The following is a 21948-nucleotide window of genomic DNA, read 5'->3' on the forward strand; positions in this document are numbered from 1 at the left end:
GCAGATATGTCTGTGAATCTTCCTATTATTCAGTGACAACATCACTCCGATTTATTCTAGTCTTACAGCAGAGGACACTGAGACAAAAGAATGACCAAACATGCTCCAAGTCATATGGCTTCTAACCACTGGAGTCAGGATTCAAACGCTGGCTAATGACTGAGCCCACATTGACTCAATCAAGCAATATTGCTTAGATAGAAACTGCTACTCTCCATCTTCTCCATGTTTCCATTCTAGCTTTGACAGATACCAGCATACATAAACAAAACATTCAGGGCAATTAGCAGTGTTGAAACTCAAGGAGAAAACCGACCCAAGAATGTGGAAAAGAGGTTGGTGCAACGTGTGCCTATGCTTTACTATGCAGAAAACCTTAAGTACTTCAAAAGGTATCATTTTTGGCATTTAATAGCATCCAAAAATATAATTTAAATATTGAAGGCAATTTGAAATGTGTGTTAAAACTTACCTTTGGAGATTTACAATAATATTACTTCTATTTATTTCATTCCTGTGTTAAATCCTTCATATCTCAGTTATCTTGTCAGCTAGTGCTAAAAAATTGTCTTGGGCACAATAAGGGACACATTAGCTTTGCAGTATTTCAGAGACAAATGCACATAAAACATCATTGTCTGGCAACATGTTCTATGCGGAGTGCGTGAGAATTCATAAAGGATGCACTCAGCTCAAAGAATGTATACTCTGTAAGTGCTTTCACAGCACACTCCAGGATTCCCAGTGACAAGGACAAGGGAATGAAGTCAAGCTAAGCTAAGGTCATGACAAGTATAACTGACTGGTTTTACATAGCCACCCATATGCACTTACACACACACACACACACACACATACACATGCCCCTAATACAAATACTATTCCTAAGTTAATAAAATTGTTATATAAAAATCTAAGTTACTCTAACCTTCAGCACAATTTCAGAATGCAAAGGTCACCTTTGTAGTGGTTAAGAGAGACGAAGACTGCACAAAATCATGCACCTCACCATGCTGATACTAAAACGGTAATTAATTATATTCCTAAACTAACATGTCTAAAATAATTTCTAATTTAAAAATGCAATCAGAACTACTGAGAAACAATTAATTGGAAGAATTAATGGTAGTCTTTCTTATTTGCGTTAAGAGGAATAAATAGGGCAAATGAAGAAGGAGGATGGTCACCCAGTCAAATAACTTTGTGAGCAATTTTCTTATAAGATATATTTCATGGACATTGGATATTGATGTACAAGTGCACCATAGATTTGTCTTTTATCATGTTCCATCCACTGGAATTTTCAATTGGATCTTCAAGAACACATATAAGAATCACTTCATTAACATATTATATGACATAAAATTAGTGCACAAAAAAATACAATGTGTTAGAATATTATGTGCAGGAGAGCTAAGAAGAGGAGCTAAACAGAAGAAAGCTAAAGAGAATCATTCTAATGAAAGTACAACAGAAGTCTCCTATAAAAGATGTCACAAGGATAACTATATATAATACTGATCTGCAAGCATTGACGTTTTAGCACAAAATATCTTGTATCTGCCTATATTTGAATACTGTCCTTCAACCCAGTTTCTTTAGAAGAGGAAGCTCTATCTGGACACTATTGTTATGATGACTTGTTCTTTTTGTTTTTTAATACACTAAGGCTTTTAAATAGGAAGAGGTCATACACATTTATCCATAAAAAAACTCTACCAAATTTATAGCTAACTTTTATTTCTTTGTAAGATTTAGTGAGGTTGTTTCATCTAAATTTGACTAAGTATCCTTTCCCTTGGAGAGCAACAGTGTTATAGGCTAGCTCATGACAACAAAAATCATTACAGTGCTAAGAGTCTGAAAGCCAGCTCTGTCATTGCCAAGAACGAAGGAAACATTATTTTTTAATCTCCTTAGGTGAGGCTTATTAGTTTGAACTACAGACTTTGTGATGTTTTTTAATGTAATTACTAAAACTACAGATGTTATTCTTGTTCATTCAGCTTCACTGTGTCAAACACATCAACTAAATTACAAGGGATTATGTACTTGCTGGTAAGACGAAAAAGGTATTTCTATTTATTAAATGCAACTGTCTAACTTTCTCCGCACCCCCCCCCCCATGGGTCTGTAAATGAAAGAATCCAGGGTGGTAAGTTGGAGCATCTGATTAACAAATTTGCTGTAAACTATCAATTAGGTGTGTGATGCATTCCAGGAAAGGGAGGGGGTGACAACACCACCATCTCAGCTAGGGAGCTGCTCCCCTAGGAAGAGACCCCAGGTGCCAATTGCCTTCAGGTATGTCAATTGCTTTTCAAAAGGTTTGGAGAATTAATTGTCCAGGTGCACAATGCATCCCAAATAGAAAATGACTGAGAACCATGGCCCTCTCTCGCAAGTCTGATACATTAATCATAACAAAAATATGAATGTGCAAATCTTCCTCAAGTGTAGCTTTTATTTCCTATTTGTTTGCCTTGTCTGAACCTTAATTCGTCTCTTACTGCTACTGTTCGTAGTGTTTAAGAGGAAGACAGCAATTGACCCTGTCAGTTTTAGCCACTCACTGTATATTTAAGCATGATCAAGCATCAAGATAGATAGGTAATCACACACAACCAATAAGTTTTCTTTATTAATCTAAGGCTTTAGATGATTCCCATTCAATAAAACAACTGTGCAAAATGTAGAAAGGCTGTATGTATTTAACAAAAGAAGCTTCCTTATTTTAAAAAATGCTAACAGAAGAGAAGTGTCCCCAAATCACTCATAATCCCAGTTTCCAGACCTAATATTTCAATCCCTGACTTGCTGTAGTGAATAATTCAACCAGTGTAATTTTTTCAAGTTCTATAAAGAATCCCTAACAAATTTATGAGAAAGAACCATAAAAATATCTTAGATACATTACAATCTTTTCCCTTCCCTCAATTATTCCTGACCATCCAGAAGAGTCTGGGACCTTTATTCAACAGGGTTCAATCTTCTAAAATCATGACATAATGCAGCTAGCTACAAATTTCTTTCCAGAACCATGCAATCCAGTTACAAATTTATGTGTGTGTGTGTGTGTGTGTGTGTGTGTGTGTGTGTGTATGTATATGTATGTGTATGTGTATATGTATATTCCTGCAAAATATCTCAGTGTTTTAAGTAAATTTACAAGTTTGCATTGGGTCTACTAGACCTCATAAGCAAAGAAAGAAATATTCCAAAGGGTCAGGTGACCGCTCAGCATCCACAGCTTGTGAGAAAGACTTCACGGAATGAAGTTAGTAGAAACAATTTGATTTCTCTTAAAACACTCTTGTCACACAGCCTATTTGTTTCCAAATTCAATGTATTCCTATGGTCTTTTTTCAATTCAATATCTGTTGGAAGGTATTTATTTATCGATCTATCTATTTTAGAATCCATAAGATATATGACACCAAGAGAAAGATAAGACAAGATTTTTTGCAAAAAAAAAATATAAATAATTTTTGAAAGAATATTACATGGGACAGAAAGTAGCACAGGCTAGTTACATAGCATGTACTATATTCCAAGCACCACACATACACAAATTGCACTGTGTCCTTAGTGAAAAATTTACTTCACACAATGTAATAAGGTTCATTCTAAAAATGTCCTTGCTTTATACATAAACTTGAAGCTTGGAGAAGGTAACTGAGTAACATTTCCAGAGTTATCCATTAAGTCTTTCAAAGCCAGTAATGCATAAAGAGTGGGCACTCATAACTGCTAGGTTATAATGAAAGTGGGGTGGGGAGCTCAGAGTTTTGAAAAGGCTTGATGGAGGTAAAATTCAATGGAGGAGGCTAAATGTACTTCTGTGTTAGGAGGCAAGGTAAGAGCCCAAAAATGTGTGGGGAATTTCTAAGCAACAACCCCCCCCCACACACACACACACACATCTGCTTGCCCTGAGGTGCAACTCGCAGCCATGATAATGTAACAAGTAACTGGAAATTAAAAGGTTGTGAATCTTCAAAGCCTGAAAGAATAAACTGATACAGTACGGAAGTTAATTCTAACTAAAGTAATCACTGACAGAGACAATACAGAGCATGGCTGGATGTCCTATCTCCTGACTACAAAACCTTGAGTGAGTACCAAGCTCATTTGCTACACTATAATTATATATATATGAAATATTTATATTTTTTAATGTACAAACTGAGATTACCTGAAAGGAAAACTGGAATCCTTCTTTTTAGATCTAAAAAGAGCTTCAAAATAGCTAATATATGGAATTTTAACTGTGACTTTCTCAGTATAAAAACGATAAGTTTTTGTCTAGCTAAATTGTTTCCCATAATTCCAAAAGATATTTATTTGTCAAAAGATCTGACATTCACAAAATCTTTCTTTCACTTTCAGTATATCTACCTCTTAATATGTGTGTCATGAATCTCCACACAAACTACCTGGCCATCCTGGAACTACAGGTAACAGAGAAAACTACATCACTTCCTATACACTAGATACTCACTATATTAGTAGTCAGGTTTTTGTCTCTTTCACTTTGTGTTTTTGATATTCCGACTACCCCAACCAAAAGGTAGATTCTTGTACAAAGGAAAGAAAAGTTTCAACAGTTTCCTAGTTGTGTCTATGAAAAAAATCTGAGAAAATAAACTATACTGGGGAATAAAAAGATTTCTGTATATTAAAGTAATGCAGACTTTGGATCAAAGTAAGGAAAACATATAACCCTAACCCCAAAACACCCAGCTGTGTTTCTTAAATAAGAACATATCTCAGTTCAAAGTAGGGTGACTTTAAGCGATTTTAAGAGCACTCAATTGTCAAGGTCTCCTACTGTGAATAATGCACAAAGTAGGTTTGCTTTTAGGTATTTGATTTAAAATTAAGTTAGATAAGTAACTGGGCATGAGACTCAGATGACAGAGAGCTCACACTGCATGCTGGAGGCGCTGGTTTACGTCCCCAGCACTGTATACACCAGATGTAATCCCAGCATGCTAGTGTGGAAGCTGGATATCAGAAGTTCAAGAGCATCCTCTCCTCTGCCACATGAGAGGTCCAAGCCAACCTGAGAGTTAAAAAACAAGTGCATAGACAGGGATAAACTCTTTTTCTTTCTTTTTGGCAAGAAAAAAAAAAGTGTGCTTAGAAAAGCCCCATTGTGGCTAGTAAAATGGTTCATAAAGTAATAGTGCCTTCTACAGCCTAAATTCAATCCTCAGAATGCAAAGAAAGCCTGATATAGTAGCTCACATCTATAATCCCAGTATGCTCTATGCAGAGAAATGGGAGGCAGAGACTGGTCCAGTGGTGTAGGAAGTCTTTCTGTCTATGTTTTGCTTTTATGGGGTAAAAAAAAAAAAAATAAATCTGTTTCGGCCAATGGCTTAGCAGAATAGGGCATTGCAGGAGTTCCAAACAGATAGAAGAGGAGAGAGTAGGTAGAGTCGGTGAGAAGCCATGTAGCCACCCGCAAGAGAAAGACACAATGGAACTGTTCCAGTAAGCCACAGCCATGTGGTGATATACAGATTAATAGAAATTGGTTAATTTAACATATAAGAGCTGGCTAGAAATACGCTTAAGCTATTGGCCAAACAGTATTGCAAATAATATAGTTTCTGTGTGATTATTTCTGTTCTGGGCAGCTGGAAACAAACAAGCAGCCTCCCACAACACAGGGGGAAGTTCAAAGGCCAGCAAGCCTGGAGTATTCAGAACAGCAGCGACCAAGAGAAAAGCTGTATCAAAAAGTAAAAGAAACAACCAACTCCAACATTTTCCTATGACATTTTCCACGCAGGTCATAGAAGTGAGTGTGTGTACATCCCTACACACACAGATAGACACATACCCAGACAGGTAACATTAATAAATGCAATAACATTTTTAACATGGAAAGTCAGAAACACTACATTATGAAAGGACGGTAATTCCTAGAAAACATTTTCCTGTGTCAGTATACAATCTGGTCAAAACCTTCAAAGTCTCACATGCTCAGATCGAAAATCATGCCCAGATTAAATGAGAGAAGTTCATGCACATTTTTTAAACGTGTCTTGAACGTGTCAGCAAGCAGGCTGCAGCTCCTCCCAGCACATTCTGTGCTTCCCATGTAACCCATCTTGCAGACGATCATTTTAGTCACCGGCTCATAAAGGAACAAGAGAGAATTAAGATGTTTGAGAGCTCTCGCTCGATATTTTAGTGAGGTAATTTAGAACTTTCAGGATAACGGCATTATTCTGCTCCATTGTCTATATATAACTTTCATCAAAGCAGTAGCTGTCTCCAGAGTAACTGCAATAAAATAGTGTACTTTTTGCCATAAAGTTTTCTAATGTCTAAGTACCTACTTTGAGCCAGACTTATGAAACAATACATATACAGTAAATTATAAGAAAAAAAGTTTAAAAGGAACACTCCAAATTTATTAAACTAATTGAGATTGATTGATAACTTTGATTGCTTTCTAGTCAAAATTTTAGAAGGTAATTTAAATAAATTTATGTGTTTATAAGGTAATCAGTATTATTTTGTAGTCAAAAGTTTAGACTCTAACTTAACCAATATTTACACATTTACAAACTTAGAAATCTTTACCCAAAATGTTTAATTAAGATAGATTTTAAATTATTAGTCTAGAAACTTTTTAAATAAGCATTCCACATTGAAAATTGAATTTCAATTATTATTACAGAAAAAGAGGGGGTCAAGGTTAAACTGTTTGTCTTCCTTAAAAAGTTTATCATGTCTATTGTGTCTCTACTTAGAAAGAGAAATTTCAATGAAACTCGGATATTAAAACCTCCCAGGAAACCAACAGTGAAAGCTGCTAAGAATTTCACAAGGTCCCCCCCCCCTTAGGTGTTAATTAAATGATCATTTAACACTGCAATGTACACACACCATTTTCATCTCCTGACAGCACAGCCTGTTATAAATCCAGGGTAATAAAAGTCTCGGTGTAAAGGCTCTGAACTTAGTTCCCACAACACTCTAAGATGCCTTGTAGTGTCTAAGGTTAAACATCCAGACACAAAACAAAGCTTGCGCCTACTCGACTCCCAGTCCAATTTTCCCATCGCCTAGTGACCTAGGTAACACTGTGAGCAATAAAGAATAAATTTAATTTCTCCAGCATTTTGTGAGGATTAGGAACAATTGTTGCCTTGCAATGACTTTTTATCCTTGGATTCTTTGCCTCTGGAGCATTCCTCTGGTCCTAAACGAGAATTCTGGTGGTTTAAGACATAGAACAAACAGAACTTTAAATTAGGCTCTTTTTTTTTCTTCAATCAATTGGAACAGTTGGAGGGGCAGCGATCAACTTGTCTCCTTGCTGCTCTCAGCTAGTCACATCAAGCTTTAATCTTTCCCTTCAAGAAGAAACCGAGAGTGATGGAGCAAAGCTATCTCTCCTCCATTCTCTTTCCAGACTTAGCTTATTTCTCCTTTCTTTCAGATTATTTTAAACACTTAACTCAAATTGCTAAACTCAGCCATAAACATTCATTTGGGGTCATTCCAGTAAGCAGGGATGTTTTCCTAACCACATTTTACACCACAAATGGTAAGGCAACCCTTTTCATTCCTCTCTCTCTCTCTCTCTCTCTCTCTCTCTCTCTCTCTCTCTCTCTCTCTCTCTCTCTCTCTCTCCTTTTTCTGTACTCACGTTTTCAACTTCAGTCCAAAGATTTCCTAAATCACAGTTTCTCAAAATATCTAAAGAACAATCCCCCCCCCAAAAAAGTCAAGGATGAAGAAATAGTGTGGTTATGAAACACAGGTAATCAGGTACCACATACCCTGACTAGAACCTGTGAGAAATACCAGCATTGGTACAAGAGCAGATGAAAACAAGAATATCTCCTGACTCTGATTCATTTAATTATAAAACAATGCTTAAAAAGAGTTTGCAATTTTTACCGCATTTTGAAAAGAAATCTTGAAAATACATTTAAAACCACACATGTACTTTAAAATACAGAGGACAATGCCCCAGACTTTATTATCAAAAGTTTATGAGTGAAATACCATATTGTCTTAATTAAGATAGACAGTTTCACTACTACTGAAAATGACCCTACAGCAAGAAACTGATGTGAATTGGGAAGACATCCTCAGAAGCTTTCCTGATATTCTTGAAAGACTTTACTCAGAAGACTTTCCCTTGACTTTCTCATCCAGAAAGACATATCATTAAAACAGCAATTTAAATGTGCCTTGACACATTTAACTTGTTCCTACCCTGATCCATTTTATATATGAAGTTTAAAACTACTTTCATCATCAAATGGGAGAGCAAGATAAGAACTCATTTCTTAATGAGTTACCCTGGTTATGACACACCTTCTGAAGCCAAGAGAAATGAAATAGTATATGTGTTTATGTCAGTGCATGATGCTGGAATGATCAGGCGACTTTGTATATTTACCAGTTACCGAACCGAAGATGGAGTGCAAGGTGAAGTGAAAGCTTAAGGAACCTGGCTGGCTGAGGGAAAAATACAAGGGCGAGTCTTATTTTCATTGTACTTGCAATGAGACATTAATAACAACAGAAACAGAATTTTCACCCTCCTCGAAAGCTGACAATGGTACTTTGAATATAGAATCTGAATGAAACTTGTGATATCTCCCAGAAAGTAGATAATATGATCCTTCCAATTTCACTGCTAAGAAAACTTGACTCCAGAAGCAAGTGGCTTCCAGAGATAAAAATAAATCCCAGACTTTCAATGTAACCTATACAATACGTCAAACCACTTTCTTTAGAAGGCAAATCAATTTGATTTCAATGACATAAAATACAATGTAAACATGTGCATACATTAAAACTCCTTCAGCATTGCTTAATTTCCATCAGTACATATATTTGGGAGAAAATTTATATAGAATCTAGTTCCCAAATTACAATCTTGAGATTGCCATGACAACTTAATAATTTATAACCAAGGTTTAAAAAATTACACACACACACAAACACACACACACACATATACACATACACACACACACACACACACACACACACACACACACATACATATTTGGGGGAGTTGAAAACCAGACATGTAAACACATGCTTCAGGAAACCTTACAATTCTCGATGAACTCCCTAGCTTTTAATTTACATATTAGTTAAAGCTGAGGCTTAAATATCATTTCTCATGTAAAGGTTATATAACACGCCAAATTTTCCTCTCATATTATATAGTGTTCTCCAAAACAAAGCAGAATACCATGAGTACTTATGGGGGCAGGTAATGTAATGATTAAAAGCATATGTATGGGCGAAGCAAACATTTTTTAAGCAGATTTTGAGCAACCTCCTTGTTCTAGGCTTTCTGGTGCGGGGCACTCTGTCATAGATTTCACAGCCAGCCTCCACGTGGCAGGTGTCACGGAAATTTGTTCATCACTACTAACAAAGCTACTAGCTACCTCTTTGAAGAAAAGCTATAACATCAAGTTGGGGTAATCGTAATTACAGTCTTTAATTTCATTATATTTGTGACATAGATCTCCTACAAATATGTTGTTTGTTAAAGAAAAAAAAAAACCAGAAGTAGTGCCTTTGACTAATTTGTTTAGCATTGTTTTGCTGGTCTGTGGCCATGGGTACTCTGAAGTATATACAGGTACCCTTATGTCATTTTCTTTTCCCACACACTTAAAAATTAGCCTTCAATACCGGAAATGGTGGCACACTCCGGTTAGACACTGTAACACTTGGGAGTCTGAGGCAGGAAGAGTGTCACAGTTCCAGGCCAGTCCTGTCTGCATTGTGAATTTCAGGCCAGACATGGCTAGCCTACTGAGATGTCTCAATAAGTCAGCCAGTCAGTAAATATATATATATATATTTGAATGCTAATTTTTTAAATCTTAAATCTTTGTGTATATCTAGTAGTAAAACCAGTCTCTCAGGCCAAGTAAAAACAAGCAATATGTTACTTAATAAGTAATAAAGGGCTGGCATTTTAATTACTGGAAGCTAAGCCTTTGATACTTTCTGTCTTCGAGGCTCTTTGCTTTACATTCATAAGCAGTCAATCAGATCCCTCACCGAAGTTTCAATTCACAACACACACAATGCTTCCCCAATTGCACTACAGGACAGATGGGCACTTCCTGCAGAACTTTCACACTCACTCAGCACCTGAGACTCTCAGGCAGGCTCAGCAGTGAAGTCAGCGGTAGCCATCACTGCGGCTCCCTCCAAGAGTAATGATCCCAGTCTGGACAATGGTAACCTTAGCAACTGTAACCTGCAATTCCTGCACAGCCAAAGTCAGATTTATTGTGGCAGGGGCAAACAGGCCAAGAGTAAAATGAAGCAGGAAACTATGGCACCTGACACCTCTAGTGGCCCACACTTTAATCAGAGCTGGCAGAAATTAATTCAAGAGGAACTTTTACACAGCTCCACTGTCGTATTCTGGCTTTATGGTTGACTACAAGAATCCTAATGAGACTCTCTTGACATCCCAAAACAAGGTTAGGCGTACATAAGTATAACATTGCCTCAAACTAAGGTATATTTTGCTTAAATGAAAAAATAAAAGGGGTATCATTTTGATTGCACTGTGTCTACTGAAACCATTCAATGTTTAGAAAACCCAAGGGAACCAAGCATTTAATTAGTCAAGTTATCACTTAAATTAAATTTGGTTTTCCATAATTCATAATGCCTTCCCAGAGTTACCACTTGCTCATTCAAGTTGCAAACTCGGAACCCAACAGAGACTTAATTCAATACATCAGTTATTGAGACCTCACAAGGGTCAAGTCTCACACTAGATCCGTGGAGATATTAAATCATTTTCATAATATATTCACAGAGAATATTGATAAGCACAGCACAATTATAAAACAAAACTTAGATTATAATTTGCAAATATAAACATGGTTTTAGTTTTCTGAATTTAAAAATTTATTTACAACAGCATATTCCTTTCTTGAAACTACCAAAATCAATGAAGAATTGTGCTATGAAAGTAAGGAAAAATGAAATAAAGACAGCTTAGTTGCGTGTTTGTTTCACTAGAGAAATTGATTTGTTACCTTAATATAACAACAACAACAAAGCCCAAAGTTTCCTTTCTAAAGTTTCCCTTGACTATAGTGATCTGAAAGTATTCTGACAATTTGGGGTTTCTTAAGAGAAGGGTTGCCACATGACCAATCAATTTAAGCAGTGAAAAAAAAAATCTATTCATTCTCAGTAATAGTTTACTAGCCATATAAAAAAAGTATTTGGCTTTAACATTTATAATCTCAGGAAGTTTGGTAGGCCTCAAACTCCTTGAGGAACAATTTCTAGTTTGAAACCACAAATAAAATTTCTATTCAAAAATAGTGTAAGAAAGTGTGCCATGAGGACAGAGGTAGATATGTTTGATTTTGTTGTTTTCTTTGGGATCTTGAAGATACTAGAGAAAGATGAGTTTCTGCAAAGTGCCTCGGACACGCAAACTCCGGTGAGATGTCTGGGTAAATATAGTAATTCTCAAAGAAATAAACTGGAAACCACAAAACAAACATTTTCAATCAGATGCTTATTCATGGTACCATCAGTGAAATTCCTCTCCAATGAGCCTGAATAAGCAGCTGCAAACTCAGCCGGGAAACGGAGCATCGCACGCTTGCAAGCTACCTTGCAGGACAGGCTTATCTGCGTGTTACATATGCTGCTCATTGGGTTCAGTCCCTAGTGGCCACCCTCTTCAAACTTCACCACAGCCTGCTGCAGTTAACTAGCTCCAGATTGCCCTGAAAAGAACTCTCCTCCACTCTTCGGTGGATCATAAAAAAAGCAAAACCTCAGAATGAGAGGCGCAAAGGGGAGGAAAGGGTCTCTCTGTAGAAGGCAGGGAGCCGGTGCTGTCTCTTTAAACCTCCACCTTATCATCCTGTGCTTTCCTTCTCCTTACACCTCCCATCTGTCAACAAGGGCTTGTAATTTTATTACACTGTCCTGTAGTTTACACAGAGTTGGGATTATTTTACAGAGTTCTGTTAATGGACTGGATAAATGGTAATGCTATTTAAACTAGTCTCCTGCCCCAGCCAACGCAGCTGTGAGTGTACTACTATTTCTGAGCAAACATCTTGACCTGAACATGCAGTGCTCTCTCGGCCCCTTCCAAAGAGAAATTGGAGCAGACAGCAAAGGAAAGCGTGTTTGGCCGCTAGCAGCAATCAACCGTGTCGAATCATAATTCATATACAGTGTACCCCCTTTTGCTTTTATATCACATTTACAGTCTGCAAAAAAAATGCATGTGTGACCGGCATCTCATTTTCAGCCAAAAGTCAAATGATGACTATTCGTTACAAAAATCTAACAGAAATCTATATAATGTCCAATGTATCAAGACAGTTTTCCTATAAGCTAACGATGCTGAAAACAAATACCAGCTTATAAACTATATTTTAAATTAGTTATATTTCTTGACTAGGAATATATAGTGAAAATATGTTAAATAAAATATGCAATAAGTAAAAATAAAGAAGTAGATATTAATTAGCATAATTGATGAAGAAAAATAAATTCTACGAGAGCTTTTTGCAGGTACTGTATATATGCATGGCTCTACTATGTCATTCAGCCAGGCAACAATGGATGCTTTTAAAGATACATATCGAGCAACTAGACAAGTATTTCCTTTATGCTAATATTCCTTCCCTGTTATTTGTCAGAATTCTTATGTCCCTTCAAGTACAATGACTCATTCTGAAGGAGCATTCCAGAGGGTACTTTTGAACGTGGATTTGAACTCATTTTTCCATCTACTGCCATATTTATTTCAGGTGAGAAACTAAACACCTGTATCATGTGATGTGAAGAAAAAACAATGAACCTACAGCCTTGGCCTTCATAGATATACGAGCCCAAGGGTCAGAGTCCGATCTTTCTCTTTCTGCTTCCTAAAGACCGTTAATATTGGTTGTTTTGTCTCACTGATAGTGTCATTTTAAAAGTTTAGATCGTAACTTTTCCTCTCAAGAGAAATCCAACAATTAACAGTTCACCCGCATCTATCTCATTCTTGTGATGCATAGGATCCTCAGCTCAAAGCAAAAATATTGCTGATGTGAATGTACAGGCAATGCTCGCACTCCTACGACTATGGTTCGCCATTGAGGAGACTGAAGCAAGAGAACTGGTGCGGATCAAAACTAGTGAATGCTCTAGAATATGTTCTAGGGTGTCATGGCTTACAGGATGGAAGAAAAATGAGAGAACGGGGAGCTGGGTAGGAAAGACAAGACAGGAAGAAGGGAGGGAGGGCGGGAGGATGGGAGAAAGGGAGGGAGGTAAAGGAGACAAAAGTAAACCTCTATACTTCTATTTAAAGAAAATGTCAGTCATCACATAGAGATACTCTGTCATTATTAATCATGAGGCCAAGCTAGGTTTATGACTACTAAAATATTTATATATGTATTATAACTATAGGTACGAATGATAAACATATTTAGCTTCTATATTCTCAGGGGAAAATGATTTGTGCCAGACAGGCACAGAAATATCCCAAGTACATTCTCTAGCTGCTCCTTCCCCTTTTTCAACATGCTTTCAATTAATCAGAAAACTCTGTCACAGTCTTGTGGGGTCTGTTCCTCTTTGGTTCACTTCTCCGAGCTTTCATACGTCCCATCATAATAAAGTTTCAGAAAAGTATAAAATCTTAAAATTTAAGGAGAAATTTCTTTGTTCCACTATGTGATATTGTCAAAGAGGTCTAACTGCCAAATGGCATAATTTGCTGCTGGGGACTTCTCCAGTGCATTAAGTCATGAAACAGCTCCTTGGGAAATCACTCCCAGCACTTCTCAAGAAGACATGAAACACTCCCGTTTCTCGGAGAAAATGTGAGGCTACTTCTTACGTTTTTCATAGTCCAACTGGTAAAAGACCACAGCCATTCCATTTAAGTTCAGTTCTGCAGTATATAAGGAAAAAAAATAACAACCAAAAAGAGCACTCCTAAGACACTGTGTGCTGCTGACAAAGTCACAGTCCTGCCGGGTCACTGGATGTAAGTTTCAAAATCCTTACAAGTTTCTTTATTACCCGCAACAATTAAAACATAAAGAGTGGTACTATTTAAAAACACACCTGCCCATTATGCCACTAACTGCAACTATTTAAATATGTTTCAATTGATATATATGTATGTATGCATGCATAATTTTATGGAAGGCTACATCCTTCTTCTTGGAATAAGTAGCCCTTCGAGATCATTTGTTAAGAGAAGTTTCTTTGATTTTTACAACTCCACTGAAATAGTGCCAGTTAAACAGCAGAGCTCACAAACAGGAGAAATACAGACTGTGGTTTTGATTCTCCTAAGGAAAGTGATGTCAGGAAAAAGAAGGTGTGTGTGTTGGGCGGGGGGGATGGGGATCAGCTGGGAAATCTTTGTATTGTGAAATGAAGTATCAGGAAAACTGACCTCACAGACATCCTGTTTTCAGTGGGGAAGAGTATGAGAGCCCCCCCAACACATGCACGCACACACACACACACACACACACACACACACACGCACTGCTGGAATTGATAACAACAATATTGAACCTGTAGGCTACAAAGCTTTGGCTACAAAATCAAATTCGGAAAACAGCACTGTGTTCACTTTCTCTACAAACACTTCCATATGGGACTTCCCCAAATCCAGGTGGGGCCAATCCAGACAACTTACTTACTCTCTGTATCCCAGCCGTCATATCACAGCATACATGAACACCGATGGTCATTGGTATTTATCTTTTCCAAAATTTGGAGCATATCTGCCATTTGGGCAAAACCGTGCACACAGCTGAACAGTCTAATTTTCAAAGCTTTCAGAAACGTGTTTTCACTATTACGCATTAGGTCAGTGATCAAGCATTCCTGGGAGGAAAAACTGATCCCACCTAATACTCACAATGTGCTTTTTTAAAAGAATGACTTCCCCAACAACCTATGAGATAATCTGATATGAAAGCCTTGCCTTCCAGAAGTTCACATTGCAGAATTCGTAATTCTGGCTAAAGAAACTCTTATGAGAGAATTTACATCTTTAAGTGCTTTAGGATAGATAATATGCACAAACTAATAAACGCAGCTCCTCCAGTACCAAAACAGTACCAAAAAAAAAAGCTAACAAAAAGAACCCAACTTCACAGGAAACACTGTCTAAATGAAAGACCAATAGTAATGTTCCTCTTAAAAATTCAACTTCTATTGAGCACCAGGCAAACCCCTCTATCACCACATAATCAAAACCAAAAACTGCAATAACAAACAATTAAGCCACAAAATGCAACATAAACAAAGCCACTGGAACCACCAAAGATCTTCCATTTCCTTCAAAAAGCAAAAGGGCAAACTTTCAATCTAGGAATCTATTAACACATGGATTCCAGGAAAGAGCAAGAAAACACCCACAAATCTATTAATAAAACACAAGGTCAACCAAAAGCAACAGGGAACACTTGTGTCTACTTACAGCCGGTAGAGCTTCGCAGTCCCAAGAAATAGCAGCTCAGGAAACAACTGAAGGTTATTTCTGTTTAAACGCCTTTGGAGAAAACAAAGAAAAACAGAGCTTATGTTACACAGAAAATACGTAATGACGAGGCTGTGCTTTGGAAGCGTCGTGCCTCATCCTGCATTTCTAGAAACAATGGAATGACATTCCAGAGAATCCAAGCATGGCACACCAAAAGTTGGTTACACCTTTTGTTACATGGCACTTTAACACAGTTTTCCGTGGGCTTAGTCAGATGGTTACTGGGACCTAAATTCTCAACTCACCCTCCCTGCAACATCAGGCACATATGACTAAATGGGACTTCCTAACCCAGACACCACTTCTACAGAGGATATGCATGTTAATACAGTAAACTATGTTAAAAGAATTCAGATTCTCAGAAGGTCAAGATTTTCAGCCAAGGCACAGTAGACAGAAATTTCAATTTTATCACTATTTATTTAACTGGGGGTAGAGCATGCGACAGTGTCGATAAGACTTTCTCCTCATAGGTGAAGTCAGAATAAAAAAAAAGCTGATTTACTTTCTGTGTGAGTGCACTAAACATTTGCACCACTGAAGCAAAGCTAGGGACTGGAGAGATGGCTCAGAGGTTAAGAGTACTGGCTGCTCATTCCAGAGGTCCTGAGTTCAATTCCCAGCAACAACATTGTGGTTCACAACCATCTGTAATGAGATCTGGAACCTTCTTGTGCAGAATACTGTATATATAATAAATCTTTAAAGAAAAAATAAGCTCTAAACCTCAATCCACAGCTCCTGACCGATCACTGAGTTGATTTACTTTTTGTGTGAGTGCACTAAACGATTGCATTTCTTTTATTTTGGGGGTGTTTTAGATGCTTTGTGGAGGAATCTAATTGTAAGATTGTTTTAGATGTTTCAGATGCCTCTAATAGGAATGTAATTACAACTCTATCAAGACCCAATCTATTGTTAAGCTCAATGGGAGTGTGCACACCTACTAGAGAAAGTAAAGTAAGCAAAAGCTATCATTGATATACTAACAATCCAACCCTACCAGTTGTTTGTAAATACTTTAATCAACTGAGTAACAACTGCCTACTGTTCTGCTTCTCCCAAATCTAAATAGGCTAATGGGTAGCTAGTGGAAGCTATCTATACAAATGACGTACAAATTGATTGACCTCCAAGACCAATAGCACCCTGAGAAATGCGGAAACTAGTCTTTAGGACAGAGGCTAAAGATGTCCTGACTTTTTTTTAAAGGTTTATTAGGTGTAATTAAGAGGCTGCTTACTTAGTCTCCACCAGGCAGCAATGAGACCAGTGATTGTATTTTCTAAGAAAGTAGATATAACCCTAACCCTAATCAGACAATAAGGGATTCTTTTGTCAACGTTACCTTAAAGCAAGAAGACCTGCATTAAGAAACTCTCCCTTTGCAATTCGAAGATTCCCAGAAGACGCTTTATGTATTTTCCTTTGCCTGGAAATGGCAGCCTAACAGCAGGGTCTGCATTTAAGAGAGTTGCAGGACAGGTGAGCAGAAGAATGAGGGTGGTCAGTGCATGGTCTCTGAACATGCTCAGAAGCTGCTCATCTACAGAGCCATGCTCAACACGTCATAAAATACGTACCAATAACAACGTGCTCCAAGGTCCATGGAGGGCAAAGAGGAGAATTAGTGGTGAAAGGGTGGATTTACCACCATCCGTGCACCGATTTTTATGAATGAGAACCACATAATAAAGTGAAACAAAAACCGTTTATTCTATTTTTTTTCCTTGGGCATGATGCTGAGGGGATACTACTTTCACTATCTATCATTTTTCCACTTAAACAAAATAGCTTCATTGTGACTTTATAATGATAGCATCTAAGAAAGAGAGAAAAACAAAAAAAAATTCATCCACAAGCACCTAAAATTCATCCACATTTGGTAAGAGTGATGACAGTTTTTCCAGGAGTTCTTTGGGAGATGCATGCAGAGAATGCCTATCCCGATTTCTAAAATGACAGACATGGAGTGGTTTCTTAATCACATTCCAAGCACTGGCTTAACAGGCCTCAGCTGATTCTTCAGCCCAAATAGGCATGCTACTTCAAGGCAGCTTTCCATCGAGAGCTTGCCCTTCCCACCAAACAGTGCTTTCTAACATCCTCTGTGAAACCCCAGCTATCCTCGGTAAACTCCGTGCCTCTCTTGGCTGTGTCCCCAGAGCGTTTGATAAGACCCCTTTGCACTGTATAATATTGACTCATGTGCTAGTCTCTTTCCCACTGGGCTGCGAGCTCCTCAAATGTGAAGACCCGCTCTTTGTTCTCCTTCTTCTTCCTCTGGCACTTACTAGGTTAGAGCTGCATTAAAAAATGCAAAGCAATCTCCTGCCCTCATTCAGCACTCCCCAATCTTCCCCGGCATGTGGTAGGTTCGTATTGTGTTGAATGAGGACTGACTGCTCTCTTTGCATTTTGATACAGTTCAGTGAGGACCCAGTATATTCACTTGACATTAGGACCACTTTGCCTTGGCATGCTCCCTGAGCCACTAGCCACAATCCAGCCATCTGAATCCCTGTCATCCAACATGCTTGCACGTACCCTCCATATGCCCTTCCTTCTTCACCCGCCACACATCAGCTAAGAGCAAAAGGAGTTTAGTGCATGTAAATAAACCCCAGCGCATAAGGGGCTGACAGCTTCTTAATACATTGGTAATACATTAGCAAAACGTCATAGACTATGAGAAAGTAGATACTGAAGTCCTGGTACTGGTAGTGTCTTTCTCTTTATGGTTGTAACCATTTTCACATTCCCAGCGTTTCTTAACTGACACCACAAACCCTACCTGATGTGTTTTAGACTATGTGGATCACTTCATTCTTGTGCCAGCATCCTCACAGTGAGTAACACTCCACGTGCTTCGGTAAGAAATCTACAGCTCACAAGCAGAACTAGCATCTGGCTTCCGGTGGTGTGATCCCACACATCCGGCATCAAAATGGCTGTTTGTTCCTCACCAATGTTTCAAAATAATGTAATGCTTAAAGTTTCCTTGAGAAAACCAGTGCTATCTGGTCCTTCTGAAACAAGTTTGAGCTAATCAAATGAAAATATGGCACTCAATTTAAAATTTAAAAGACATAATCTATGAGCGGTTGGCAAGATGGCTCAGTGGGTGAGGCACTTGCCACCCAAAATTATAAGCCTGACCACATGAGTTTGATTTCTGGAACAAGTATGAAAGCAGAAAGAGGGACTGGAGAGATGGCCCAGTGGTTATGAGCACTGATCTTTCAAAGGATCCAGACTCAATTCTCAAAACACATCGTTACTCATAACTGTCTGTAACTCCAGGTCTAGGGTTCCAACAACCTCACATGGACACACATGCAGCCAAAACACCAACATACATAAAATAAACATAAATAAATCATTTTCTAAAGAAAAAATGTGGAAGGAAAGACACGACACCACAAAGTTCTTCTGTGGCTTCCACCTACACACCTTAGCATGCAGACCTCCTGTGTAGTCGGGCACACATGTGAGTGCACATGTACACACACGTGAACATGCACACACATGCACTAATAATAATATTAAGTAAATTATCTGAATTTAATTATTTCTTCATGACAGTGAATATGTCTAAACTAATCACTATGCATTTTGTTTTGAACATGAGGCAAGGCAATATCACAAAAATAGCAAGCGTACTAAAGGAAGAGGGATATATTTGGCTCCCGTTCTCTTCCATCATGAACATGGACGTGTATACGTAATAAGGTTAAATGGATGGAAATTTTTTCAATAAAAAGTCACCAGAGTCCTTCAAATTCTATGAAACATTTAAAAGTAAAGATTCTTGTGAATATCAGAAATTAAATCCCTAAAGGGCATATTTTTAAATCTACAGTTACTTAGAGACTATTAAGCTACATGACAATCACAAAACAGAGCTGGAGAAACAGCAATCCTGTTTCTAATCCTACAAAGAAAACATCATAGTGACTTAAGGAGGGGGTGTCACGATGTGAACTCGAATGCAAATGAGCTGACATTTAAAGTGATGGTCCCCGGACAGGACAACAGTGAACAGGGTGTTGCATAGGATTATTGATGAGAGACCACACTAGGTACTCTGTAAAAAGATGCAGTCATGCCCAAGCATAGTCACACCACTGGGATACAGTCTGCCCACAAGATCTGACAACCATTTGAGGATTCTCTGGATGGTGACTCATGCTTTCAGGAAGATATGTGTGGGGTGTTTTTCCGAGATAGCTTTTCTAAAACCCAAGATAATTAAAGATCCTAGATCTATGCCGCCTGCTGTTTCTGAGTATGACTTTCAGATGGATAAATGATCTCAGAGCTATCAAAACACTGCAGGCCTCTGACCACCTGGATCAGATGCTTTTTCTTAAATTATTATCTTCCATCTGCTCTGGTGATTTATCTTTTCATGGACACTATAGTATCTTACTTTTCTTAACTTTCATATTAGTTCAATTAATACTTTACCTCAAAATAACCTTCCATCTAATTCAAAATGCAATCTTAAAAGAGTTTACCAAAGCCACTGAAAAAAAACCTGTGTGCTGCATATCCACAAATCAATGCAAATATACTTCAGTATCATGCCTTATTCAGTAAAGATTGCCCTAAAAAGTTCCATTGCTCTCCTACTCTTCGTACATAAATGATCAATCCTACGGCTAACTCTCCTTTTTGACTCTTCAGATGAAATTTCTACTTGCCCATTTAAAGCATTGTTTCTTGACATTTGTAAAGCGAATGATTTTATCTTACATAATACCAAAGTTCACATTTTGGGCAGTTGTATCATTTAGCTTGCTTTAAATGGCTGAAGAATTTTTCTTTAGTTTTTTCTTTCCAGCAGCAATAATCATCTCATTCTCTGTGCCCCATGTTAGGGAAGTCGACCCTTGTTGATAAAAACGCTCTTTCCTGCTGACATCCTTCACGTAATATTACTCTACATATCAAGAGAGAATATAAAATACTCTTTCAAAATCCTGAGAAAAATATTCATTTTCTTCATATCATCTGATCCCATGAAGAAATTCGAAGTGAAAGTAACAAATACAGATGGTTAAACATAGTATATTCATACTTTGAGATATAACATACCTATACATTCAACTTCAAAAACTCAAAATTCAAAAAGAAGCTGTGTTAAAACCTGTAAATGCAGTTTAAGTACAGTGTACCATGAGTTCTGAGAAACTGTGTACGTTATCTCACTGATCCCTGCACTGTTAGTGTGAGACGGATCTTCATAACTATCTCTATTTGAAGCTATCCCTACTGATAACAAAAGCAACAATACAATAAATGAGTGCTTTGCATTCGTGAGCTAGCAGATGATATTACAAGGCACCACAGAGCAGGAATTGTTAGTTAGTCCACATGAATACCATTATCACCACAGTCTAACAGAATGTGGCATTGCTTTTGCACTAAAGCAATCTTCCTGAATCCCAGGGAGGATGGATGCTGTAAAGAGGACAGGCAACAGCTTGTATAGAAGGCGTCTTAAAATGATACTTAGCACCCACAACTTGAAGTCAGCCTTTTTGTCCCCAAGATTTCATTGTTGCTAATGTCCCCCGCAGTTCAGCAGATGTAACTTGTTTTGAAAACAGGACAATACAGGTAAAGTCCATTAAAAAAAAAAAACTCCCCTTCTATGCAAGCTTGTGAAATGCACTCTGGAAGGCATAATTCAAGGGGAAAGGTATCCAAAAGCATTGAAAGACAGAACTGAATGTAAAATATTTGACATTCGCTGTTTCCACAAATACATTGAAACAGTGCAAACTCAACCCCTCATTTCAGGAGGAAGCATAAAGGAAACAGCATCCAGCAAACAATGTCACAAAGGATGAGCCCAAAACAGATGTGGGAAAAATAAACACCCTCTGCTGCCTTGGAATTTATAAAATAGTCGGCAGTGGCAAAGGGGTCTCTCGGCACCCTTTGACTTCAGCGCCCATAAAAACACACTGCACTGAATGTTCCACTATACTTGCAGAAGCACCCTCTCATGAAAGCTTCCTAAAACCACAGTCAGTAACAGAATTTTTAAAAGTCCATATGCTGCTTAGACATGCATCAGAATTGAGGCATTTAACAGCTATCAGTAGCTTAGCAAAGTTTTACTTTATGTAGTATGCATACTCTGATATATTTCTTTAAGAAAAGAATGTCTATGAAGTTAACAACAGGGATCCTAAGCCAATGTGTAAGATGCCAGAGAAGAGTCCCCTGAGATGAACTTGGATTCTTTGCCACGGGGATTAGCGTTGTGAGATGTTCTTTACAATAAGAAGCATGAATGTGTTCGGTTGCATATAAGTTTTCAAGATTAGTAAGAAGAGGGGTCCTCTACAGACTGGACAAACAGAGGGTAA

At 37.8% G+C, this 21948-nt stretch overlaps 1 protein-coding gene across 4 annotated transcripts in view; it reads right to left on the reverse strand.

Moving 5' to 3' along the window:
- Slit2 (slit guidance ligand 2) overlaps positions 1-21948 on the reverse strand; it is a 346008-nt gene that overhangs the window by 315298 nt on the left and 8762 nt on the right. For all 4 annotated transcript variants that reach the window (XM_038332274.1, XM_038332272.1, XM_038332275.1 and 1 more), the window contains exon 4: positions 15503-15574. In XM_038332274.1, the coding sequence (XP_038188202.1) occupies positions 15503-15574 (72 nt within the window). The remainder of the gene's footprint in view (positions 1-15502; positions 15575-21948) is intronic.

Source organism: Arvicola amphibius, chromosome 1 (assembly GCF_903992535.2).
Source record: "Arvicola amphibius chromosome 1, mArvAmp1.2, whole genome shotgun sequence".
NCBI classification, from domain to species: domain Eukaryota; kingdom Metazoa; phylum Chordata; class Mammalia; order Rodentia; family Cricetidae; genus Arvicola; species Arvicola amphibius.